The 20,992-nt window shown below is 38.6% G+C and overlaps 1 protein-coding gene across 1 annotated transcript in view; it reads left to right on the top strand.

Moving 5' to 3' along the window:
• Positions 1-7,620: 7,620 nt before the first annotated feature.
• Positions 7,621-20,992, top strand: part of MGAT4D (MGAT4 family member D) — a 54,784-nt gene continuing 41,412 nt past the window's right edge. Inside the window, exons 1-2 of the mRNA XM_053597710.1 lie at positions 7,621-7,714; positions 20,660-20,818. Coding sequence (XP_053453685.1) covers positions 7,621-7,714; positions 20,660-20,818 — 253 coding nt within the window. The remainder of the gene's footprint in view (positions 7,715-20,659; positions 20,819-20,992) is intronic.

The raw sequence follows: 20,992 nt of genomic DNA, 5'->3' as shown, positions 1-20,992 counted from the left end.
GAGGTTAAGTCCTAAGATAGGAGGCTTCACAGAGAATGTGGGACCTAAGTCTCTAGGTCTCTCAACAAACCAGTGTGCTTCTACCTGACCTTATCATATACATGCACATGGAAAGAAAAGGCTACAGCAGATTAGAGCTTGGTTATATTTCTGAGCAGTACTGAGAAATCTCTACTTTCTTAGAGTCTCAGACTAACCAACCAGGAGACTGTTGATATTAGAAACTGCTTAATAGGAAGAATTATTTGATATAACTACTAACCAACATCTTGTTTCAGTGTTCAGTATTTGATCCACAGAGGACCCAAATTAAATACTGATGCTCCTTTGGAGCGAGTGAAATTTGAGATGCAGCAAATATATTTGGAGAAGGAAAACTTCATACTGTACTCATTTTGTTAACAGTGAAATGGGTTACCTCTGTGGAAACATTAAAAATATTAAAGGCAATGGAAACTTGACTGGTTTTATGATGACAAGTAACATGCCTCTGCCCCAAACTATGATAGAGACTGTGATTATAGGGAATCCCTCATGCATGAGCTTCCCATGTGATTTTCCTTTTTTTTTTTTTTTACTTTTTAAGTTATTATCATTGAATCAGGCTTCGAGGGACTGATTGATGGGAGTCAAAATCACTAGAGACAGATGGTCAAGCTTGCATGCCAGTCTGTGGATTCATTCTGAGAAATGCAGCTTTGCAGAACAGTGGGGGTGTGCATTGGCTGGTCAGTGGGTTCCCCTGCTTGAGGGAAATTCTCCCGATGCTGGGGCATCTGCCGTGGAGTTGTCCCGTGGATGCACTGGTTATAATGGAAGCAGAGCTAATGTCCTTGGCCTGGTGGTGAGTCAGTTTTCCTGCCATGTGATTCTTTTCATGAGAGAACAAAGGAATACACAGAATGCCATGGAAATTTTGTTCTTACCTCTACTAATAATAAGCTTTATCAATGAAAAGGAAGTTTAAGCTATCCGGAAGAAAACTATTGGGCTGAGGTGAAGATAGTAACAAAAACAAGGAAAATAAACATTGAATTGGGCAGTATAATTTAAATGTTTTCTTTCTTTCTTTCTTTCTTTTTTTTGCAGTTTTTGGCTGGGTCTGGGTTTGAACCCTCCACCTCCGGCATATGGGGCTGGCGCCTTATTCCTTTGAGCCACAGGCGCCACCTAGGCAGTATAATTTATATGATTATTTTTTAAAGGTTGGGGAGGGGGAATGGAGAAGGAGGAAATTAATAGGATCCCTAGAAAGGATTTAGCAGCACATTAACAATAGTTGAAAGAAGGGATACCTACCGATGGTCCCTACCAGATTTATTCCAGTTACCCCAGGCTGGCTGAGTTTAAATCCAATGATGCTAAAAGAAACTAGGAAAATAAAGTGTGTTTAGCTTAGGGTAATGATTTTAATTCATTCATTAAGGTTGTAAAGAAAGAAGGAGGAATAGCTTGAAGGAGAAATCCTCATTTTACCCCTGGTGGAGGGGGGTCCAATGTTGTTTTATGTGGTTCATGTTGAGTGGCAGAAATATTAGAAAATTTGGGGAGATTATTGAAAGTACCATAATGATGGTATAACATGTACCATGATACCATCAGGGAAATGAAAAGGCAATAACAAGATATGACAATGGAAGTTTAGAGCCTATATAGATGTTACAGAAGATAGCACCAGAATCACTACAAAGCTGCTGATGAAGAAATAAAGAAAAAAAAATTCAGTTTTTACTTTCCCCTGAATATGCTATTAGAATGGATGTGATGAAAGTCCTTATCATTTCCAGCTTAAAGCCAAAATGACTTTTAAAAAGACTTCCTTTCGTTTAGTTTTAATTAGGCATGCAAAATAGAAGCCCCGAGACTTAGAAAAACCCTTCTTTGTAGTAAATGTCAGGCAATGTCAGATTCTAAAAAGACATGGGACATCTCGTCATTCATTAAGAAACAATGGGAGCAAAAATGCTAATCTCCACTAATGCTTCCTACTAATCTTATGGGGCCCAGGAGAGAAGGAGAAGGTGTTGGAGATAAGTGTTAACCATCAGGATTTAAACAAGGTAGTTTCTGTGATTTAAACAAGTGTCTGCTGTGCCCCACATCGCATCAGCTGTACAAGAGGTCCAGCAAGCTAAACATGACTGTTCTCTAGTGGTAGCTTAAGCAAAGGCAATCTTTTTGATCTCAGAGAGAAGTCAAGCATAGTTTGCCTATCCATGAGAAGGAATGCAATATTCAGTATATTTTTATAGCCCTTCCCTAAGGATATACTAATTGCTCCAACTCACTGCCACAATTTGGTAAGATTAGATTTAGACGTGATCGCCATCAAAATCAAGTTAATTCATTATATTGATGATACTATGATGATTTCCCCCTTGGAGGGAGAAATTCAGAGAGATCTGAGAGCTATAGTGGCACATTTGACTAGCGGAATGGTTAGTCAATCCAGCTGAGATTCAGAACCTAGCCCAATCCCTGAAATTTCTAAAAATAACTTTGGGGAAGTATTTTACAGTCAGTAATAAATCACTCTCCTTCCGGGACACTGCCAATAAAAACAAGATACACTTTGAAGTGCTATTTTACAAGCTAAAATATATATATATATATATATATGTAATAAGAGTGGCCCAAGTATGCTACTGGGACTATAGGATTCTAGCACATTCACAAATGATTTCAGAAATTTCTGACACTTTAGTACAATGCAGGTAAATTAGAGGCTTGACCTGAAATATAATGCTGCCACCTTGTGGCAACGACTCAGATTTTTGGGCTCAAAAAGTTCCTGGGGACCAGTTTCTTAGACAACCAATTTGCCAGCCTACTATTGGGCTCTAGCAAAAACAGTGCCTGCAATTTAAGAGCATGAAATTGTTAAGATCTGCACTACCTATTATATCACAGGTGATATCATAAAGAGGTTGTAATAAACAGGAAGTTGCACAACAAAATTTTCAAATTCTCAAAAGAATTTGCGTCATGAGAGGTATCCCTGGGGCAGTTACAACACATGCAAGAGCAGGTAACATCATTGCTTTAGGACTGGCTAATTAGCAGTCTCCTGTTGCCAAATGATCTACACCTCGTGACTCTCCTTCCACTAAAATAGAATAAGTTTTTTGGTTTATCCGTGAAAGTTCTTGTATAATGGGAATGCCAACATAAAAATCTGTTACTATTTGCGTTAGAGACAGTGAAAACCCAGTCAAATAATGCAAAGATAAGTTCATGCTATGGGCTGAGTTGATATCAGTGTACATGACAGTGGAGGAAGAACTTAGTTTTTATTTCAGGGCAATGTTTGGACACTTATAGAGTCCTAAATAGTAAGTAATGCTCCAGCTATGTAGTCAGGAATCTGAGAATCTTGATGAGTTAAGAATACCCCAGTGCAGGAGAGGCAATTGTGGTAAGGCCCTGTGATATTCCCAAGGGAGGATGAGAGTGGAGCAAACAGATGCCCACAGTAAAAATTAAGTTGGTTCAAAAAGTGGACAAAACGCCTGCCATCCACTAGGAGTGGCCACCTGGGCAATTTAAGTAGACACAGTAGTGCCAAAGCCATGTAATAATGGGTATAATAATGACTTGTCCTTTACCTAAGCCACTAATGTGGTAAGAGACAGATGAACGCTAACCCCAGCAATAGCTGTTTAAAGATGCCATTAAAAAAAAATCCCCTGATCACAGAAGCCTGAGCATATGGGCCAGGAATAATTTAAGATATGGGAACATTGTAGCCCCCACAGGACTCAAATATATTTAATATTTATTTCATCTTACTGATGAGGTAACCCAAGCTTAGAGAATATTTAAAACCTTTCCCAACACTACATTGCTAGTGAACAGTGACGTTGCTTACATTTCAAACAAGTATAAAAAATAGCTACATATTTAAATAGGTATTATATTTTCCTTTCTAATACTATTGTGCTCCTTCTTAGTTATACTAATATCTCTCTCTCTCTCTTTTTTTTTTTTTTCTGAGACAGAGTCTCACGCTGTTGCCTTGGGTAGGGTGCCATGGCGTCATAGCTCACAGCAACCTGCAACTCATGGGCTCAAGTGATCATCTTGCCTCAGGTTTTTCTATTTTTAGTAGAGAGCGGGCCCTTGATTTTGCTCAGGCTGGTCTCAAACTCATGAACTCAAGCAATCCACCACCTCAGCCTCCCAGAGTGCTAGGATTACAGGTGTGAGCCATCATGCCCAGCCAATTATACTAATTCCTTGAATTAAAAAACTAGGAATTGAATGTTAAATGTTTTGAGAATTGTTATCATTTTGATTTCAGTTCATTTGTCAAGGCAAAGGATAGCTGGCCAGCCAAGGTGAAGTTCCCTCATCTCCTTTCATGGCCAAGCCAGGGACAATATTTCCCAGTTCTTTCATCTCACCTATAGAATTAGAGCAGAATTAAGTTGTGTCAGTTCTGGTCAAACTTTCTTCTCCACATGCTTTTCTCCAATTCTCTAGTGGAATAGAGAGAATTCCAGCACCCCAGAGGAGAAGGTAACCACACAACTGAAGCATCCAGGCCTCTGACTGATCAGTGTGGGAAACTGCCAACCAATTGGAATTTCTGGCATCAGACATTACTTGAGCAAGGACAAACGTTGATTGTGCTAAGCCATGGAAGTTTAGGAGTTTGTTCCTAGAGCTGGTATTAACTAATTTGTTGCTAATATGTTTAAATCAAAGTTATGAAGCAAATAAATAGTGCATATGAAGAAAACATGTTTATTTGGATTTGTGACTTGGATTAGTTTAAAAGATTTGACTTATAATGATACAGTTTATCTTAAAATGACAAAACGTACAGAAATTTAAAAAAAAGTAAGTTTGGCTTTTCTCCTCCTGGATCTATAAGTATTGATGCAGGTACAAAATGTCTCTGCATTCAAGAAATTTGTTACAAAAAGTTTCAGTGGTTTGAATAAATAGATCATTCTTCGGTACTTAGCATCATGGTCTCTTTGGGTTTCCCAATAGACATGGACTATGTGGACAGATTAAAACTCTACCTGCTCTTCCTTTACATTTCCTGGTTTCTCCCTCCAATCTCTATGAAAATCTATTGCTACTCAGAAATAATTAGAGCTCAATTAATAGAAATTTAATGACGAAAAGTTCTTGGTTACTAAATTATTTTTCCTTACCTCAGCAGTGGAAACAACCCTAGAATTTTCTTTTTTTCAGGCACATGTATTTGTCCAATTAGACTTATTTATACTGAGGTTTTTCTTATAAACTATCAAGATAATTAAACATACCAAAATTTCTTTTGGTTTTCATTATGTGCACTGATCCTGCTCACAAGGTTTATGCATGCAAACTTGTTTCAATAATTTGCTTATTTGGGGGGATTCATGTGCTTTTAAAAATGTATTTAATTTTATTTTTAATTGATGATGATTGTCTATATGTATGGGGGCTTATTTCACAAGGTTTATGTATGTAGGCTTGTTCCATTGATATATTATTTAGGGGGATTGCTTATTTTTTAAAATGTGTTTATGTCATTTTATTTTTAACTAGCAATAAAATTGTATTATGCGTATGGCGTATAATGTGAGGTTCAATGATGTACATACTGTGGAATGATCAAATCAGGCTAATTAACATATCTGTCACTTCACATACTTATCATGTCTTTGTGGTGAGAACATTTATGGCCCATTCTTTTAGCAATTTTGAAACCTACAATACATTATTAACTATAGTACCATGCTATGCAAGAGATCCCTAGAACTTCTCTTGTTTAACTGAAACTTCGTCAGGAAGATTAGTTCTTAAGCAGCTTTCCCTCCTCATCTCCGATGTCATGGCTGTCCAGCTTCTGCCCACAGTCAGGTCTTTTCTCCCCAGGGCTTGTCTATTGCACACAGCAAAGAAACCTCAGGCATCTATGTAAAAATATCCTTCCCTTAACCTGCTTACCTAGTGAGGCTAACGCTTGTTAAGTACATTTCCTAGGAAAACTACCAATAACTTACTCTGCTTTGAATATGTTTCTCCCTTAACCATAAGTGTAACTTAGGATCATTTTGGAAGCTCCTATTCCCAAGTACCTGGCAACATCTATCACTAGGAAGGGTAGAGACCTTACAAATTAAAGAAGTTTGGAGATGAGGAAATCAGAGCAGTCTGCTGTCATCAGGTTTTGGTTCATGAAACAGATAAAACATGAGACCTTGAGATGTGGGAAAAAAATGAGTGGTCAGAAAAGACACTGAACATTGTGAGCCCAGTATAAACAGTAAGAGAAAGGGTATAGAAAAAGAGAAGTGAACATGATGCATTCAGAGTAGAATGAAAAGAAAACAGCCTGGCAGGTCCCAGAGGCAAGTAAGGGAGCCTGGGGAGACAATGAGAAAGTAAGGAGGGGCCTGACTTGGATCTTTCTCATTCTGGGAGTGGAGCTGCTTAAACAGGGGTGTCAGCCCACAGTGGTGAGCTGCCTAGAGGACCTGGTATTGGCATGAAGCCTGGATTGCAGAGGGTAGATCGTGTAGACAGAGAGACCAGTTTCAGTATCATTTTAATAATCTGTGTAGGGTAATCGATAGCAACAAAAACAGTCCAAAAATGAGACACTTCAAAGGATAGTAAATATTTCATAAATGATGGGATGTAAGCAAAGTGGGTCAAACTGATCATAAGAAGAATTATGGTGCCATTGATAAAATCCAGGGACTTTAGGAAGACACTAGCTTGGTGAAGTTTAGACATCTTGACTCTGATGTGGCATATCCAAGCGTAAGGGCTGGAAGAACACTGAAAATGTGAACCTTGTCCTGATTTTGGAGATACCTCTTTATGCTGGATAGCTTCCTTCTCCCACTCTCATCTACTCTTTCTCCATTCTGCCCTGCCCCCCAGAAGGCAGGTTTGTATAATCCAGTACATGGAGCCAAACGTCCAGGCCTTCTGGCTTCCAGAAAAGCTTAGCCATTGGCAGTACCAACAGTCTGAAGGCATGAAGGACACTAAAGCTGAGATGTTTATCTCTCCCAGTGCACTCTTTGGAGATCTGGCCATTAGCACATGAAAAAATGCAAATTTATAATGGCATCCTCAGGTTTTCTCCCTAAACTAGCCCAGCCAGTGTGGTGCAGGGCTGGTTTGACGTATAACCAGACACTGCCAATAAGGCCCAAATAAGAGGAGGGGTGAGAGTGAAGAGCGAATATAGAAAATAATAGATCGAGGAGCCCAAAGAGAGTCTCATCCTACTGATGTTCTTCCAGTGTATCCCAGACTTGGCTAAAAGTATGAGAAACTACTACAGGAGAAAAACTATTATTGAGCACCCACCACGCGCCAGGCAGTGGGGCTCTTTACCGTAATTTATTGCTGCCAGCACCTCCAGCAAGAGATTTAGAGCGTGTACCGCACTGTAGGACCGGAAGGAAGGGTGTGAAAGTTCTATGGGAAGGGGGAGTTTCCACCGCCGGTGTGCTGGGGACTCAAGCGACGCCGAGGGCAGGGGGCGCAGAGGCGCGTGTCCTGGGCGCGGGCTCCACGCGCTCAGCCTCGGAGTCCCAGGCGCTGGCGCTGCCCGCCGCTCTCAACCCGCCCAGCTGCCCGCGGTCCCGCCGTCCCGCCGGCGCCATGAGGACCAACCAGGTGAATTTGATGATCGCCCTCGTCGCCGCCGTGCTCTTCAGCTTCTCCTGCTTCTCCATCTCCAGGTTGACTCAAACCAGTAAGCAGCGGGTGACCGACCGTTCCCGCCGTCGGGGATCCGGGGAGACAGGATGAGAGGGTTGGAGAGCAGGGGGGCGACGTGAGAACTTGGTGGTCGCCTGCTCTCCATTAGGTCACCCCCCGCCGGGCCTCTGCAGATGTAGCACTCCACGCCCTCGGACCCCGGCGGTTACGCAGTAACCGGCACCCGGGTGTCCCCTGCGGCGGCCCTGCCCTGCCCGGGCGCGAGCGGCAACGGGTCTGGCCCGCGCTGTCCCGGAGGTGCATTTTGGCTGCAAAGGTTCAAGGGCCGCATCCGTGCCCCTCACCCCCACCCTCCTGTTCTTTCTTCTCTCTGGAGCATGCATGTCTGTCTTCAGTAACTACTGTTACCCAGCCAATATCTTTCTTCTTTCGTGGTTTAGTTTGTATTACTGGTCTGCACTTCAAAGCTCCCCGAAACATTTTTTACTTTCTCTAAAAAGAGGTGGGATGATGGAAAGAGACGGAACTGGCAATTTATAGCTCTGGTCGACCGCTTGACCGTCCTCAAACGCACCGTATGGTTTAAACCTTACCTTTCTGAAACATACAGAGTTTAGATTTATCGTGGTCCACAGGAGTGCCAATTTAGCAAATAAGAGTAAAGGTTACCCAGTTTAATTTGAATTTCAGATCATGAATTTTAATATAAAAAATGGCACGGGACAAATTTATTTATTGTTTATCTGAAATTCACATCTCACTAGGTACCCTGTAGTTTATCTTTCAATCCTAATGTTGAAAGATATTATCTTTCTAATGTTCATGTAGTTGAATTTTTCAATTTAAGACACAAACCCTATAAATCACTAAACCACCCTTCCAAGTTTGCCCGTAGTTGGTTTTAGGTTAAATTTTCACTTTTTTTGACTCAAGGGCCCACAAGTCATGTTGGTAACAGTGTTAAGGTCCAATTTTGAAAGTGATTTCATGTTTTAGTCTTCTAGTTAATATCACACCGGCACACAGTATGTCTTCATTCTGTCCTACTCCTTTCAAAGATAATGAATGTACATTAATTTGATTTATAGGATTTCTACTAAAATCATTAATCATTTTATGCCCTTTCCCCTTCATTTTCTATAAAGGTCATTATCCAAATGTGTTTTTATTTCTTGTAGAACTATAAATATAACAAAAAATAAATAGTTTTTTGTAATTAGAAAGCAAACTGTAAAATTTTTTGGAAGATAATTTAGAATGGTAACCTCAGAAGAAGTTTTAATACATTTAATATTCTTATAATGAAACGGTAGACTTTGAAATACATACGATCATTTTTGTGTGTCTTCCAATTTCTAGGAACACGAAGTCTGGTTCCTCAAAGTATTTATATTCCCAAGTTCAGAAAATGAAATATTGAAACACTCTTGAAATAGCTGATAAGCCAGATTTTTCATTTTCTATGTATGTGTTTCTTTGGAACCTGGCTCTAAAATAATTAGGAAATCCACCCTAATATGATGAAAAATTTTCACATTAACCAAAAACCAAACTCCAAACCATAGAGTTCATTTAGTTTCTAAGGTAGTGATTTTTATAAAGCACGAAATATAGTCCCAATATTTTTAAAATTTGATCTATATTTTAAATTCTTATCAGTGAAAATTTGGGAAGATTTATTAGAAAGATAACCAGCACCTAATGCTTTATTCTTTCTTCCTTTTAAGAATTAATTTTTATGGATAGATAAACTATATTTGTTTCTTTCTTTAAGCTCATAGCATTAATAATTCATTAATTTGTTCAAAAAATATGTAAACTCCATGAGGAAGTGTTTTTTTTCCTTCTGGTTTTTGTCTATTTTGTTCAATGCTGTGTCTCTGGAATCTGGAAAAATGCCTGGCACATAACAAACATGCTGAGTATTTGTTGAATAAATGAATGATTCAATGAATAAACAAGTGAATTTATAAGTACTTATTCATGTTGTAGACAGCAGGTGAACAACAAAGAACCCCTCCTTTCATGGAACTTATATTCTAGTTAGAAGAAATAAACAGCAAACAATAATGAAATAATTACCATATGATAGCAGATGTTAGTAGGGTTAGGGGAAAAAAAGTGCTATTTTAGACAAGGCTGTCGGGCAAAGAAGAATTGTCTGAGAATGTTATACATATTTGAGCATATTCCTGAATGAAGCAAGGAAGCATTATGTGTGGTTATCTAGGGGAAGAGTTTTCCAGGCAAATGAAAAAGCAAGAGCAAAGGTCCTGAGGTGGAGTGACCTTAATTTGTTCAAGAAACATCCAAGAGGCCCACATCACAAAGTCTCACAGCTGCAGCTGCTGGCATGGGTGTGGAGAGAAGGGAGAGAACACTTTTAGGCTGTTGGTGGCAAACTAATACAACCTTTTGGGAAGGAAGTGTGGAGAATTCTCGAAGAACTCAAATTAGACCTCCCATTTCATCCTGCACTCTCATTAGTAGGCATCTACCCAGAAGAAAAAAAAATCATTTTATCACAAGGACATTTACACTAGACTGTTTATTGCAACTCAATTTACACTCGCCAAGTCATGGAAACAACCTAAGTGCAAACCAACCCAGGAATGGATTAACAAGTGGTGGTAAATGTATGCCATAGAATGCTATTCAGCCATTTAAAAAGACGGAGACTTTACATCTTTTGTGTTAACCTGGATGGAGTTGAAATACATTCCTCTTAGTAAAGTATCATAAGAATGGAGAAGCAGGGGCGACGCCTGTGGCTCAGTGAGCAGGGCGCTGGCCCCATATGCCGAGGGTGGCAGGTTCGGAACCCAGCCCCGGCCAAACTGCAACAGAAAAATAGCCGGGCGTTGTGGCGGGCGCCTGTAGTCCCAGCTGCTCGGGAGGCTGAGGCAAGAGAATCGTGTAAGCCCGAGAGTTAGAGGTTGCTGTGAGCCGTGTGACGCCACGGCACTCTACCCGAGGGCGGTACAGTGAGACTCTGTCTCTACAAAAAAAGAAAAAGAATGGAGAAGCAAGAATACAAAGTACTCAACTCTAATATGAAGCCAGTAGACTGTCTAATACACACCCCTATTAGAGAAAAACTCAAATCAATTCAAGGTTGGGGGTGGGGGAATGAGGGAACGTGGAGAAAGAAGGAGGTGGATGGGTGTGCTCCCACATAATGGGCACAGTGTTAGGGGATATGCCAAACTTCTTGGGAGTGGCACACAATTATAAGAGAGACTTTACCTAACAAATGCAAACATTGTAACCTAATTATTTGTACCCTCAATTAACCTGAAAACCATAATAATAAGAAAAAAGAAACATCCATGAAGCCAATGTGAACAAGGAAGAGAGTAGTAAAAAGATGATATAACAGAGACCATAGTGAGGAATATGAGTTTCATTCTGAGAAAGATGATAAGCCATGCAGAGGAGTGATGCGAGTTCACATACATCTTTAAATGGTTATTGACTGTGGAAAGAAAAAAAAAGAAGCATGGAATTTTTGTCTTCAACAGGGTTTCACTACCTTAGCACTGTTGGCATTTCAAGTTGGGTGATTCTTTGGGGAGGGGAGTTGATCTATAATTGTGGAGTTTTTAGCAGCACCTCGGGACTCCAGTAGATGTCGGTAGCACAACCTCTCCCCCCATTGTGACAACTAAGGTCTCCAGACATTGACAGATGTCCCCTGAGGGACATCAGATCACCCCTGATTTAAGAACCACTTGTTTAAACAATTAGATAAATTGAGTTACCATTTACTGAAATGGTAAAGGCTGGGGGAAGAGCTGATTCGGAGGATAAAATCAACATTTCTTTTATGTGTGAGCTGGTTATTTCCCAAAGTATTGACTGGCAGTTGGATATATCAGTGTGTGTCAAGATTGGCAGTATGAACTTGAGAACTAATAGCATATGGGATTGAAAGTCCTAAGATTGTATGAGATCACCTAGGAGTAGATGAGAAGTTCCAAGGAGTAAGCCCAGGGAACCTCAATATTTCAAAGTTGAAGAAAAACTCAAACCCTGAGAGACCCAAGCCAAGAAGGCATTTCAAGGAGGAGAGTGTAACAATGCCAAATAATTCTTAGAGAAAAAAGCCATCTCACCCACAGTGCTTGAAGTCACATTACTGGTGAATGCAGCAGCACCTTGACCTCCAGGAGGTGCTTCATCCCAGTCAACCAGACAGGAATTTAGATGCCATTTTGCCGGTGCATATTCTGTCATGGACAACCAGAGTCCTGCTTTGCAAGGGTCATGGGGTAGTTATAAGTGCATTCAAGCACATGTGGGGCAAATAACAGATCTCAGAGTTTTGTCTTTGAGAGCGTGTTTCCTAGGTAATGCAGCCACACCAGGGGCCCCTGGTCATCTGCTAGCTGCTGTCCTAAGAAGAGCCAGAACTTGCTTGCCACTCTGCTGCTGCTATGGCCTGAACCTCTGACACTCCACCAAGGCTGGAGGTTGGTGGATAAGCCAGCAAAAACAGAACTACTACCTCCTTGTACACACCCTATATAACCTGCAACAACTGCCTCCCCTTAGCCAAGTGTGCTGAATATTGCTGACATTACTGGGGAGTTGGGGACAAGTAACAGACTTAGTTTTGATTATCACAAAGAGGATTTAGAAAGGCTTATAGAGACCAGTATCAGCTGGTACAATTTTTAGAAAGTCCAGGAAGAAGGAAAACTAGACAGCATGTTATATAGGGGCACATATAAATGTGATAAAAATTACATTCTAAAAAGCAAAGCAATTATGAACAGATACAACTTGGGAAAGTACTGTAGTGACATCATGAGTTGGGGCAGGAAAGGAGCCACTGATGGGAGGAGAGGCACTGGGGAGTGTTCCAGTTATGAATTAGCCTGGGTGACAGGCTGCCTGTATTCATTTCACATTCCCCTCCAGAGCTTACTTATGCATTGCATGTTTTCTCTTGTATGCATAAAATGTTCGAAACTGAAAGAATTTGTACAGTGGGAATATGGAAGCAGGAAAACAGTCATGATAGGCATATAGTACCAAAGTCCCTTGAGAATGGAGAAACAGAATGCATTTTTGAAAATGTTCTAAAATGAGTACAATATATGTAATTGGTTGATTAGTCTGACTTGTTGGGATATAAATATGAATGAGTTTTTAATTTTTCTAATAATTGCCCAGATTATTTCCGTCTTCTGCTTAGCTATAGAGTTCATAGGGATGGTGAAGCCTTCTTCTCTTGTATTTCAGGTCATTTTTAGTTATTTAAACAGTCTCTCTCCTGTTTTTAAAGACCCTTTCCCACTCTTTTTAAAACTTTAATATCATAATTAAGTAAAATATTTCTTTTCCTTTCCTTGCTTATGATTCTAGGAAAATGGAATGGCAGAGAAGAAAATGATCTGCTCTCGGACATTTCTTCCTTATTCATGTAAAACTCCTCAAACCTTAATAAGCCGAACAATTGTTTTGTTTAACTCTTAATTTAGTAATCAGGAATTCAGTAAGAGCTCTGCAGGGCAGTTTGGCTGTGCTCTGAAGGGCGTTTGGGGCTGGAGGCTCTACTGCTAAGCAGTCTTTTTCACTGACAAGCCTGGCATCTCTTACTCCTCTACCCACGTGGTGGTGGTTCATCCTGCAAAGCCTCTCCACATGGCTCCACAATACTCTCAGGGTATTGTGCATTCAGCAAAATTGCACTTTGCTTTTTCTTTCTTTCCTGTTTTTTTTTTTTTGTTTGTTTGTTTTTTTTAACAAAGCCACTGTCAGCTTTCTAAAGGCAGGCATTGGAAACTGTCAAGCCAATGAAAGGCTGTATCCCAAACCGTTACTGCCTTATTTTGCTGTATTCTCCTTGTGAAAGCAGTGTCAGGGAATACCAAATTTCAAGGGGGTGGAGAACTCTTGCTGCGAGGAATTTTTTTGCTTGTGAGGTGAGCCTTTGCAGATGACCTGCAATATTCACTCGGGCCATGCATCTTTGCCACTTCAAGCTGCAGGCCTACAGGATGTTCACAGATACCTCCTCTTGGGCTAGCAGCTTCTCTCCTCTCTGCTGCTCCTTTTCATCTGGCACCCAAACTTCATTTCTCGTGTCTCTATTTTGTTGGTGGAAGGAAAGCATCCTTATCCCCCAACAAAAGGGGGAATGATATAACACACACACACACACACACATATGAATGATATATAAATATACACTTATATACATGTATGTACACACACTCCCAAGGTGTGTCACCTTGTGGGAATATGCAACAAAATACATCATTATTATTGTCCATGGAACAGAAAAGGGGCTCCCAGGTATAAAAAGTCAGCAGAATCCAAGGTCCAAGTGTGAGCTATTCAACAGAATTACTGAAATGTCCCATGGAATTTAGAAGAAATGTAGAACAACAGTGACAGGAAAAGGCCAGGCCTACTAAATTAAACTTGTAGCACCATTGAAAAGTATTTGTATTAGACTATAATCAAGGATTCGTACTGAAATCTCTAGTCAAACCACAAAAATAATAGTAAAATAGCATATAACTATCTCACCAATGATATTAAGTGCCCCCTAAAAGAAATGAAAATGTTTTCTGATTGTATATACATGTAAAACAAAACCTAAACCTGATGATTATTATAAGAGCCACATTTAAAATTCAAAGACAGAAGTTTTGGAAGAAAAGGATGAAAAATATATACTTGCAAACCTGAGCCAAAAGAATGTAGATATATTAATATCAGCAAAGTAGATTCTAAAGCAAAGTGCAATATACATGTTGACTAGACATAAAAAATGTCATTGGCAATCAAGACAATGCAAGTTAAAAATGTGAGCCCAATTCATAATTGCTAAGTCATGGAAAAAGCCCAAGTGCCCATCGATTCATGAATGGATTAATAAATTGTGGTATATGTACACCATGGAATACTATGCAGCCTTAAAGAAAGATGGAGACTTTACCTCTTTCATGTTTACATGGATGGAGCTGGAACATATTCTTCTTAGTAAAGTATCTCAAGAATGGAAGAAAAAGTACCCAATGTACTCAGCCCTACTATGAAACTAATTTTGGGCTCTCACATGAAAGCTATAACCCAGTTACAACCTAACAATAGGGGGAAGTGGGAAGGGGGGGTAGGTAGAGGGAGGGGGATCGGTGGGATCACACCTGTGGTGCATCTTACAGGGGTATTTGCGAAACTTGGTAAATGTAGAATGTAAATGTTTTGGCACAGTAACTGAGATAACGCCGGAAAGGCTATGTTAACCATTGTGATAAAAATGTGTCAAACGGTCTATGAAGCGAGTGTATGATGCCCCATGATCATATCAATGTATACAGTTATGATTTAATAAAAAAATAAAATAAAAATGTGAGGTACCATTTCATAGCACTCTCATTTTTTAAGTTAACAATTTTTTTAAGTTAGGTTTTTTGGCTGGGCATGCTAGCTCACACCTAGCAAATTCCAGCACTTTGGGAGACTGAGGTGGATGGATTGCTTGAGCTCAGGAGTTTGAGACTAGCCTGAGCAAGAGCAAGACCTTTGTCTCTTCTAAAAAATAGAAAAAAAAAAAAAAAAAAAAACCTAGCCAGGCTAGTTTTTTAAAGGTCTATAGGTGGGAGCCTATAGACCCAGCTACATGAGAGGCTGAGACAAGAGGATCTCTTCAGCCCAAGAGTTTGAGGGTGTTGTGGGCTATGACACCACAGCACTCTACCCAGGGTGACAGAGTAAGACTCTGTCGTAAGAAAGAAAGGAAAAAAAGAAAGAGAGAGAGAGAGAAGGAAGGAAGGAAAGAGAAAGGAGAGATTTGATAAGGATATGAAACTTGAGGAATTCACCCAAACTCCCCTTGAAAGAGTATATGAGGTTGCACAATTAAGTTAAGGAACTCATTCTAGAGAAAGTGCTACATACCTCCTTGCTGAATATCACTATGGCCACCTTCAAGGTACGCCCTTTGGGAAGCTAGGCACTGACGCCAGCATCTGGTCAACCCTTCAAAGCACTTTTCTGCTAACTTAATTGTCAGACCTCATACAGTGATAGCTCTAATGGATATTCCAGAAAGTGAGCTCCAAAATTGCTTTGAAGGAAAGTAATGAGTGATGAATGCACAATTCAGGATTCTGATTATCTAGGCATGAAGAAGAAGGGGAATTTGATTGAGGAAGGAAATGGATAGGATATCTGAGGCTAAGTTAGTGGTGGGTTCATGAGGCTAAGTTAGTGGTGGGTGCCTGGATATCCTTTTTTATTATTTCCTTTAAACTGTTGTCTATATTTTTTGTAATGTCTGATCTATTTCACAATAAACTGTATCACAGAAAAGGCCACTCCTAGGGAAGTTAAAGGACTTGACAATCTACACAAAAACAAGGTATATAAACAAAACGTGTGTTCCTCTTAATCTGAAATTTAAAAAAAAATAGCATCTGAATCGAGATGTGCTATAAATGTAATATAAATGCAGGATTTATAATATATAGTACAAAAAAAAAGAATTAAATGTCCCCGTGATTATTTCTATGCCTAAATAAAATTTTGGACATTTCAGATGAAGTAAAATATATCATTTGCATTACTTTCATTTGTTTCCTTTTACTTTTTAAAATGTGGCTACTAGAAAATTTAAAATTACAGATGTGGCTTGGATTTTATTTCTACTGGAACATGGTGCCTTGGAAACTCCGCTGTTAGAAGCAAGGATCATTGGCGCTTAGGATCTCACCTGACACCTCTTCTTACAGGCACAAAAGTTACATCGGCCCATTGTGCACACGGACCGGTGTTTTTCTTTACTATTTCACTACGAAGATGCTCAATTGACTCAGAGCATATAATTACTCATTTCAAACTTTTGCAAAGTTTTATAACATTTCATCTTTTCTAAATACCAGAGTGAATATGCAAGTGATATAAATAACTTAAATCGAATATTGATACATGAATTATCCGAGAAGAATGTACCAGAAAAAGATCTAAGATTAGAGGTTATGTTCTTCAACATTTCCTTGTGGTTGTTTCTGTAAATACTGCTCCCTCTAGAGAAAACTCTTTCTTTTCATGTTTACCTAATTGATCCCTCAGAGACTGACGTACAATGTGGAAACCCAGATATATTGCATCACCCATGATATATCAACTTGAAACACATGATCCAATTTGCAAAGAGAATATTGCCCAGGAAACCCTAATACCATGGGTTTGTGCTTGTTAAACTACATCTACTTCTGAAAGTTGTAAGCATCCTCAAATAGTATTCAACTGCATGGATATTCAAGGTGTAGTTGGTTAGTTGCAGTTATATTGATTAAAGAATGATACAGTTTAAGAATCAACTAAATCAGTTCCTATAAGACAAATCCATTGATTAATTTGTTTATTCATTCATTCAGCATACATTTTGGTAAGAGTTGAACTATATGCCAGCCACTGTTTCAGGCATTTGGAATTTAGTAATAAGAAAGCCAAAGTCCTTGCTTCTCTCACACTTACATTCTAGAGAATGACATAAAAACAGTAAATATGTAATAGAGAGTCAGGAAGTGATAAATGATTTTTTTTAAAAAGGATAAGGGAAGAAAGAGGGTGTGCTATTTCACACAGGATGGTAGAGTGCCTTTCTCTGAGGCAGCGATGTCCTAGCCAAAATGGAAGGAAATAAGAACATTGCAGGAGCCAAAGCCCTAACTAAAGTGGAGCGTGTTCCTGTGAGAAACAGCGAGGGGGCTGGTGTGGCTGGAGCTGGACTTCCTCAGAGTGAGGTAGGAAGGCTAGGAAACGAGGCCAGAGAAGAACCCAGGTAGGGCTCTGTGGGACATGGTAAGGACTTGGTTATTTTTCTAAGTATGGTGAGAAATTTTTGGAGGGTTGTAAGCATTATTCAGTTTTTTGCTCCAGGCTACCAACTTGTGTGCTCTTGTTCATACAAGGCAGATGAATGAAAAAGTGTTGTGTTTCAACCCAAATACATAGCAATTACTTTTTTTTTTTTTTGACACAGGGTCTCACTATGTTGTCCTCGGTAGAATGCTGTGGTGTCACAGCTCACAGCAACCTCAAACTCTTGGGCTTAAGCGGTTCTCTTGCCTCAGCTTCCCAAGTAGCTGGGACTACAGGCACCTGCCACACCGCCCAGCTATTTTTGGGGTGCAGTTGTCATTGTTGTTTAGCAGGCCTGGGCTGGGCTCGAACCTGCCAGCTTCAGTGTATGTGGCTGGCACCCTACACTGAGCTATAGGTGCCAAGCTGCAATTACTTTTATAGTTTGATATTCTTCCTTAATTTGTAAAAACATCCATTTGGAATTTTTTGTCTTCTAAGCTACGTCTTCGTGTCTTCTAAGCTTTTATTCCACTCAAACCTTTAGCCAATTTCTATTCTTTCCCTGCTCCCTGAAATATTATTTTTCTATATTCTTATATCTTTAATAGTTTTCATTATATATTTTGAGATTTGACTATCTACCATAGAGAATTATTTTGTTTTCATCATAGATTATGCATTTTTCAGTATAAAATGAATCACTCTATCTAACTTAATACTGCTTTCCCTGAATTATTATATCTGGCATTATATAATAAAGTGAGAAATAAAAGGAGATTAAAATTTAATGTTTTAAGCAAAATATTAAAACATTGATAGTGGTTATCTCCAAGTAATAGGATTACAATTGACTTTTCTCTTTTATGTATCTTTTATAAGTCTGTAACCTATGTATTGCTTTTCTAATGATACGTCTAAATATTTTAACAAAGCAACCAAGGTAAGCTGCTTTGTAGTCAATTTCTCTGGGCCATATCCTAGCTCCTTTATATCAGTTACAGTGCAAGTTCAAATGTGTTAATGTTAACAAGTACCCAAAACAACAGTGGTTTAAATAAGATAACAGGCTGATGTGGATTCTCCTTCTTTACTCTTTGGAGGCTTTGGGTTCCTTCCAACTTGTTGCTCTTCATCTCTAGGGCATTGTTTTCATCAGCTTGATATAGAATGGGTCACTTTTGTCTATATTCCACCAGAGAGAGGAACAAAAAGAGGATGGAGAAGGAAGGAAGGAAAGAAGGAAGGTCTAATGTATGTCAAGGAACTTGATAATGTTACATCTCAAGAAACTAGAAAAAAGAAAACAAACTAAACCCTAAGTTAGTATAAGGAAGGAAATAATAAAGATCAGAGAATAAATAAATGAAAAGACTAGGAAGACAATATAAAATAATCAACAAAACTAAGAGTTGACATTTTGGAAAGATAAAATATGCAAATCTTTAGCACTCAAATAAATAAAATCAGAAATGAAAGAGGAGACGTGAAAATCGATATTACAGAAATATGAAAGATCATCAGAGACTACTATGAACAATTATATGCTAACAAACTGCATAACTTATAAGAATGGATAAATTCCTAGACATATACAATCTACCAACAGTGAATCATGCATAAATAGAAAATCTGAACAGACAAATAACAAGCAAGGAAATTGAATTATTAATATAAAGTCTCACATTAAAGAAAAACTAAGGACCTGATAGTTTCATTGTTGAATTTTGCCAAACATTTAAAGATGAACTAATATCAATTCTTCTCAAACTCTCCCTCGAAATTGAAGAGGAGATACCTCCAAATTCATTTTACAAGGCCAAGATTTTCTTCATACCAAAGCCAGACAAGGACAGAAGAAAAGATTATAGGCCAATATCTCTGAAGAGCCTAAGTGTAAAAATCCTCAACAGAATATTAACACACTGAGTTCAACAGAACATCAAAATGATCATTTACCAAGATGAAGTGGGATTTATCCTTGGGATGCAAGGGTGGTTCAGCATATGCAAATCTATAAATATTTTACACCACATGAATAGAAAAAGAGACAAAATTATATGATCTCAATAGATTCGGACAAAGCATTTGACAGAATCCAATATCCTTTCATGATTAGAAAAAAAACCCTCTCAGTGAATTAGTTACAGAAGAAATGTACCTAAAGAGATTAGGATGTTTGAAATGGAGATTATGGAAGCAAAGCAGTTATTACTAATGATGTAGCGACAGTCTTTAAGGAATGAGAGAGAGTGACCAGTAGTCTAAATATGATTGCATAAGAGGATACTACTCGGCCATAAAAAATTAATTAATACCTTTTGCAATAATCTAGATGGAACTGGAGACCATTCTCCTAAGTATCACAAGAATAAAAAACAAACACTACATGTTCTCACTATTAGGTTTGAACTAAATGATCAGCACTCATGTGCACAAAAGTAAAACTCAAAAGAAATCAAGAAAGTGGGCGGAAGGGAGTGAGACAGGAACAATGTACACTGTGTGGGTGATGGGTACACATAACTTGAACTCAAGCTGTACAAAAGCAATCCATGTAATCAAAACATTTGCACACCCATAATGTTCCAAAATAAAATAATATTCAGTAGCAAAATTGGGATCAGGGTATACATGGTTTGACACCAGAACTATCAGAACTCCGAAAAGAATATACTGTAATTTATTTAGCAGATGTCGTATTGTTGGCATTTAGGTTGTTTCCAACCTTCTTTATAATGATAAGTAATGCTACCTATGTTTACTATCCAGAAGCCAAACCTGCATACATATTTCTGGTCATTTTCTTTGGATAATTTATTAGGTAATTTTTTGAGTTTTCCTCTAATACCAATGTAATACATGCACATTATAGAAAATTTGGAAAACACAGAAGAGCACAAAGTAATAAAGCAATAAATCACTGATTATCTCACCTTCCACATATTGTTATTTTTGCCATTTTGTTCTTTCTTTTCAGGTTTCCGTATATGTACATATATAGGCAATACATGTACTATATGTATGTAGCACATTATGTATACATATTTGTATATATAATATACGAATATTAAGCATATATTTTACATTTTTATTACCTATTATGTGATACCATTGCTACATGTATGAACATGTACATAAATATTTTCCCTTGCAGGTAATCAATTAATTAATTGTAGAAACCATATTTCGGAGTTTAAGGAAAATATACTGCGTTTAAAAAACAAAACTGAAAAAAATAATGAAGAGCTGGTGGAAGCCCTGAAGCAAATAAAGTATGAAAATACACAGAGAAAAAATTCAATGGAATACTCAGGTTTGTGTTCCTTTCAATTTCGTGTATAGTGATTTGTTCGTTTTGTGTTTTGATTCTGGAAATTTAGATTCAAAACCTTTTGATTTTAGGGAATTTCCTCCCTCCAAACATAGTTAAATCAGTACTGGTTTTCTGCTGTAAAAGGTGCAAAAATCAAGTAAGAAACATCCCTGA

The sequence above is a fragment of the Nycticebus coucang genome, chromosome 1 (assembly GCF_027406575.1).
Source record: "Nycticebus coucang isolate mNycCou1 chromosome 1, mNycCou1.pri, whole genome shotgun sequence".
In the NCBI taxonomy this organism is placed as follows: Eukaryota; Metazoa; Chordata; class Mammalia; order Primates; family Lorisidae; genus Nycticebus; species Nycticebus coucang.
Note: the sequence above shows the minus strand (reverse complement) of the source record. Positions and strands in the feature narration are given on the sequence as shown.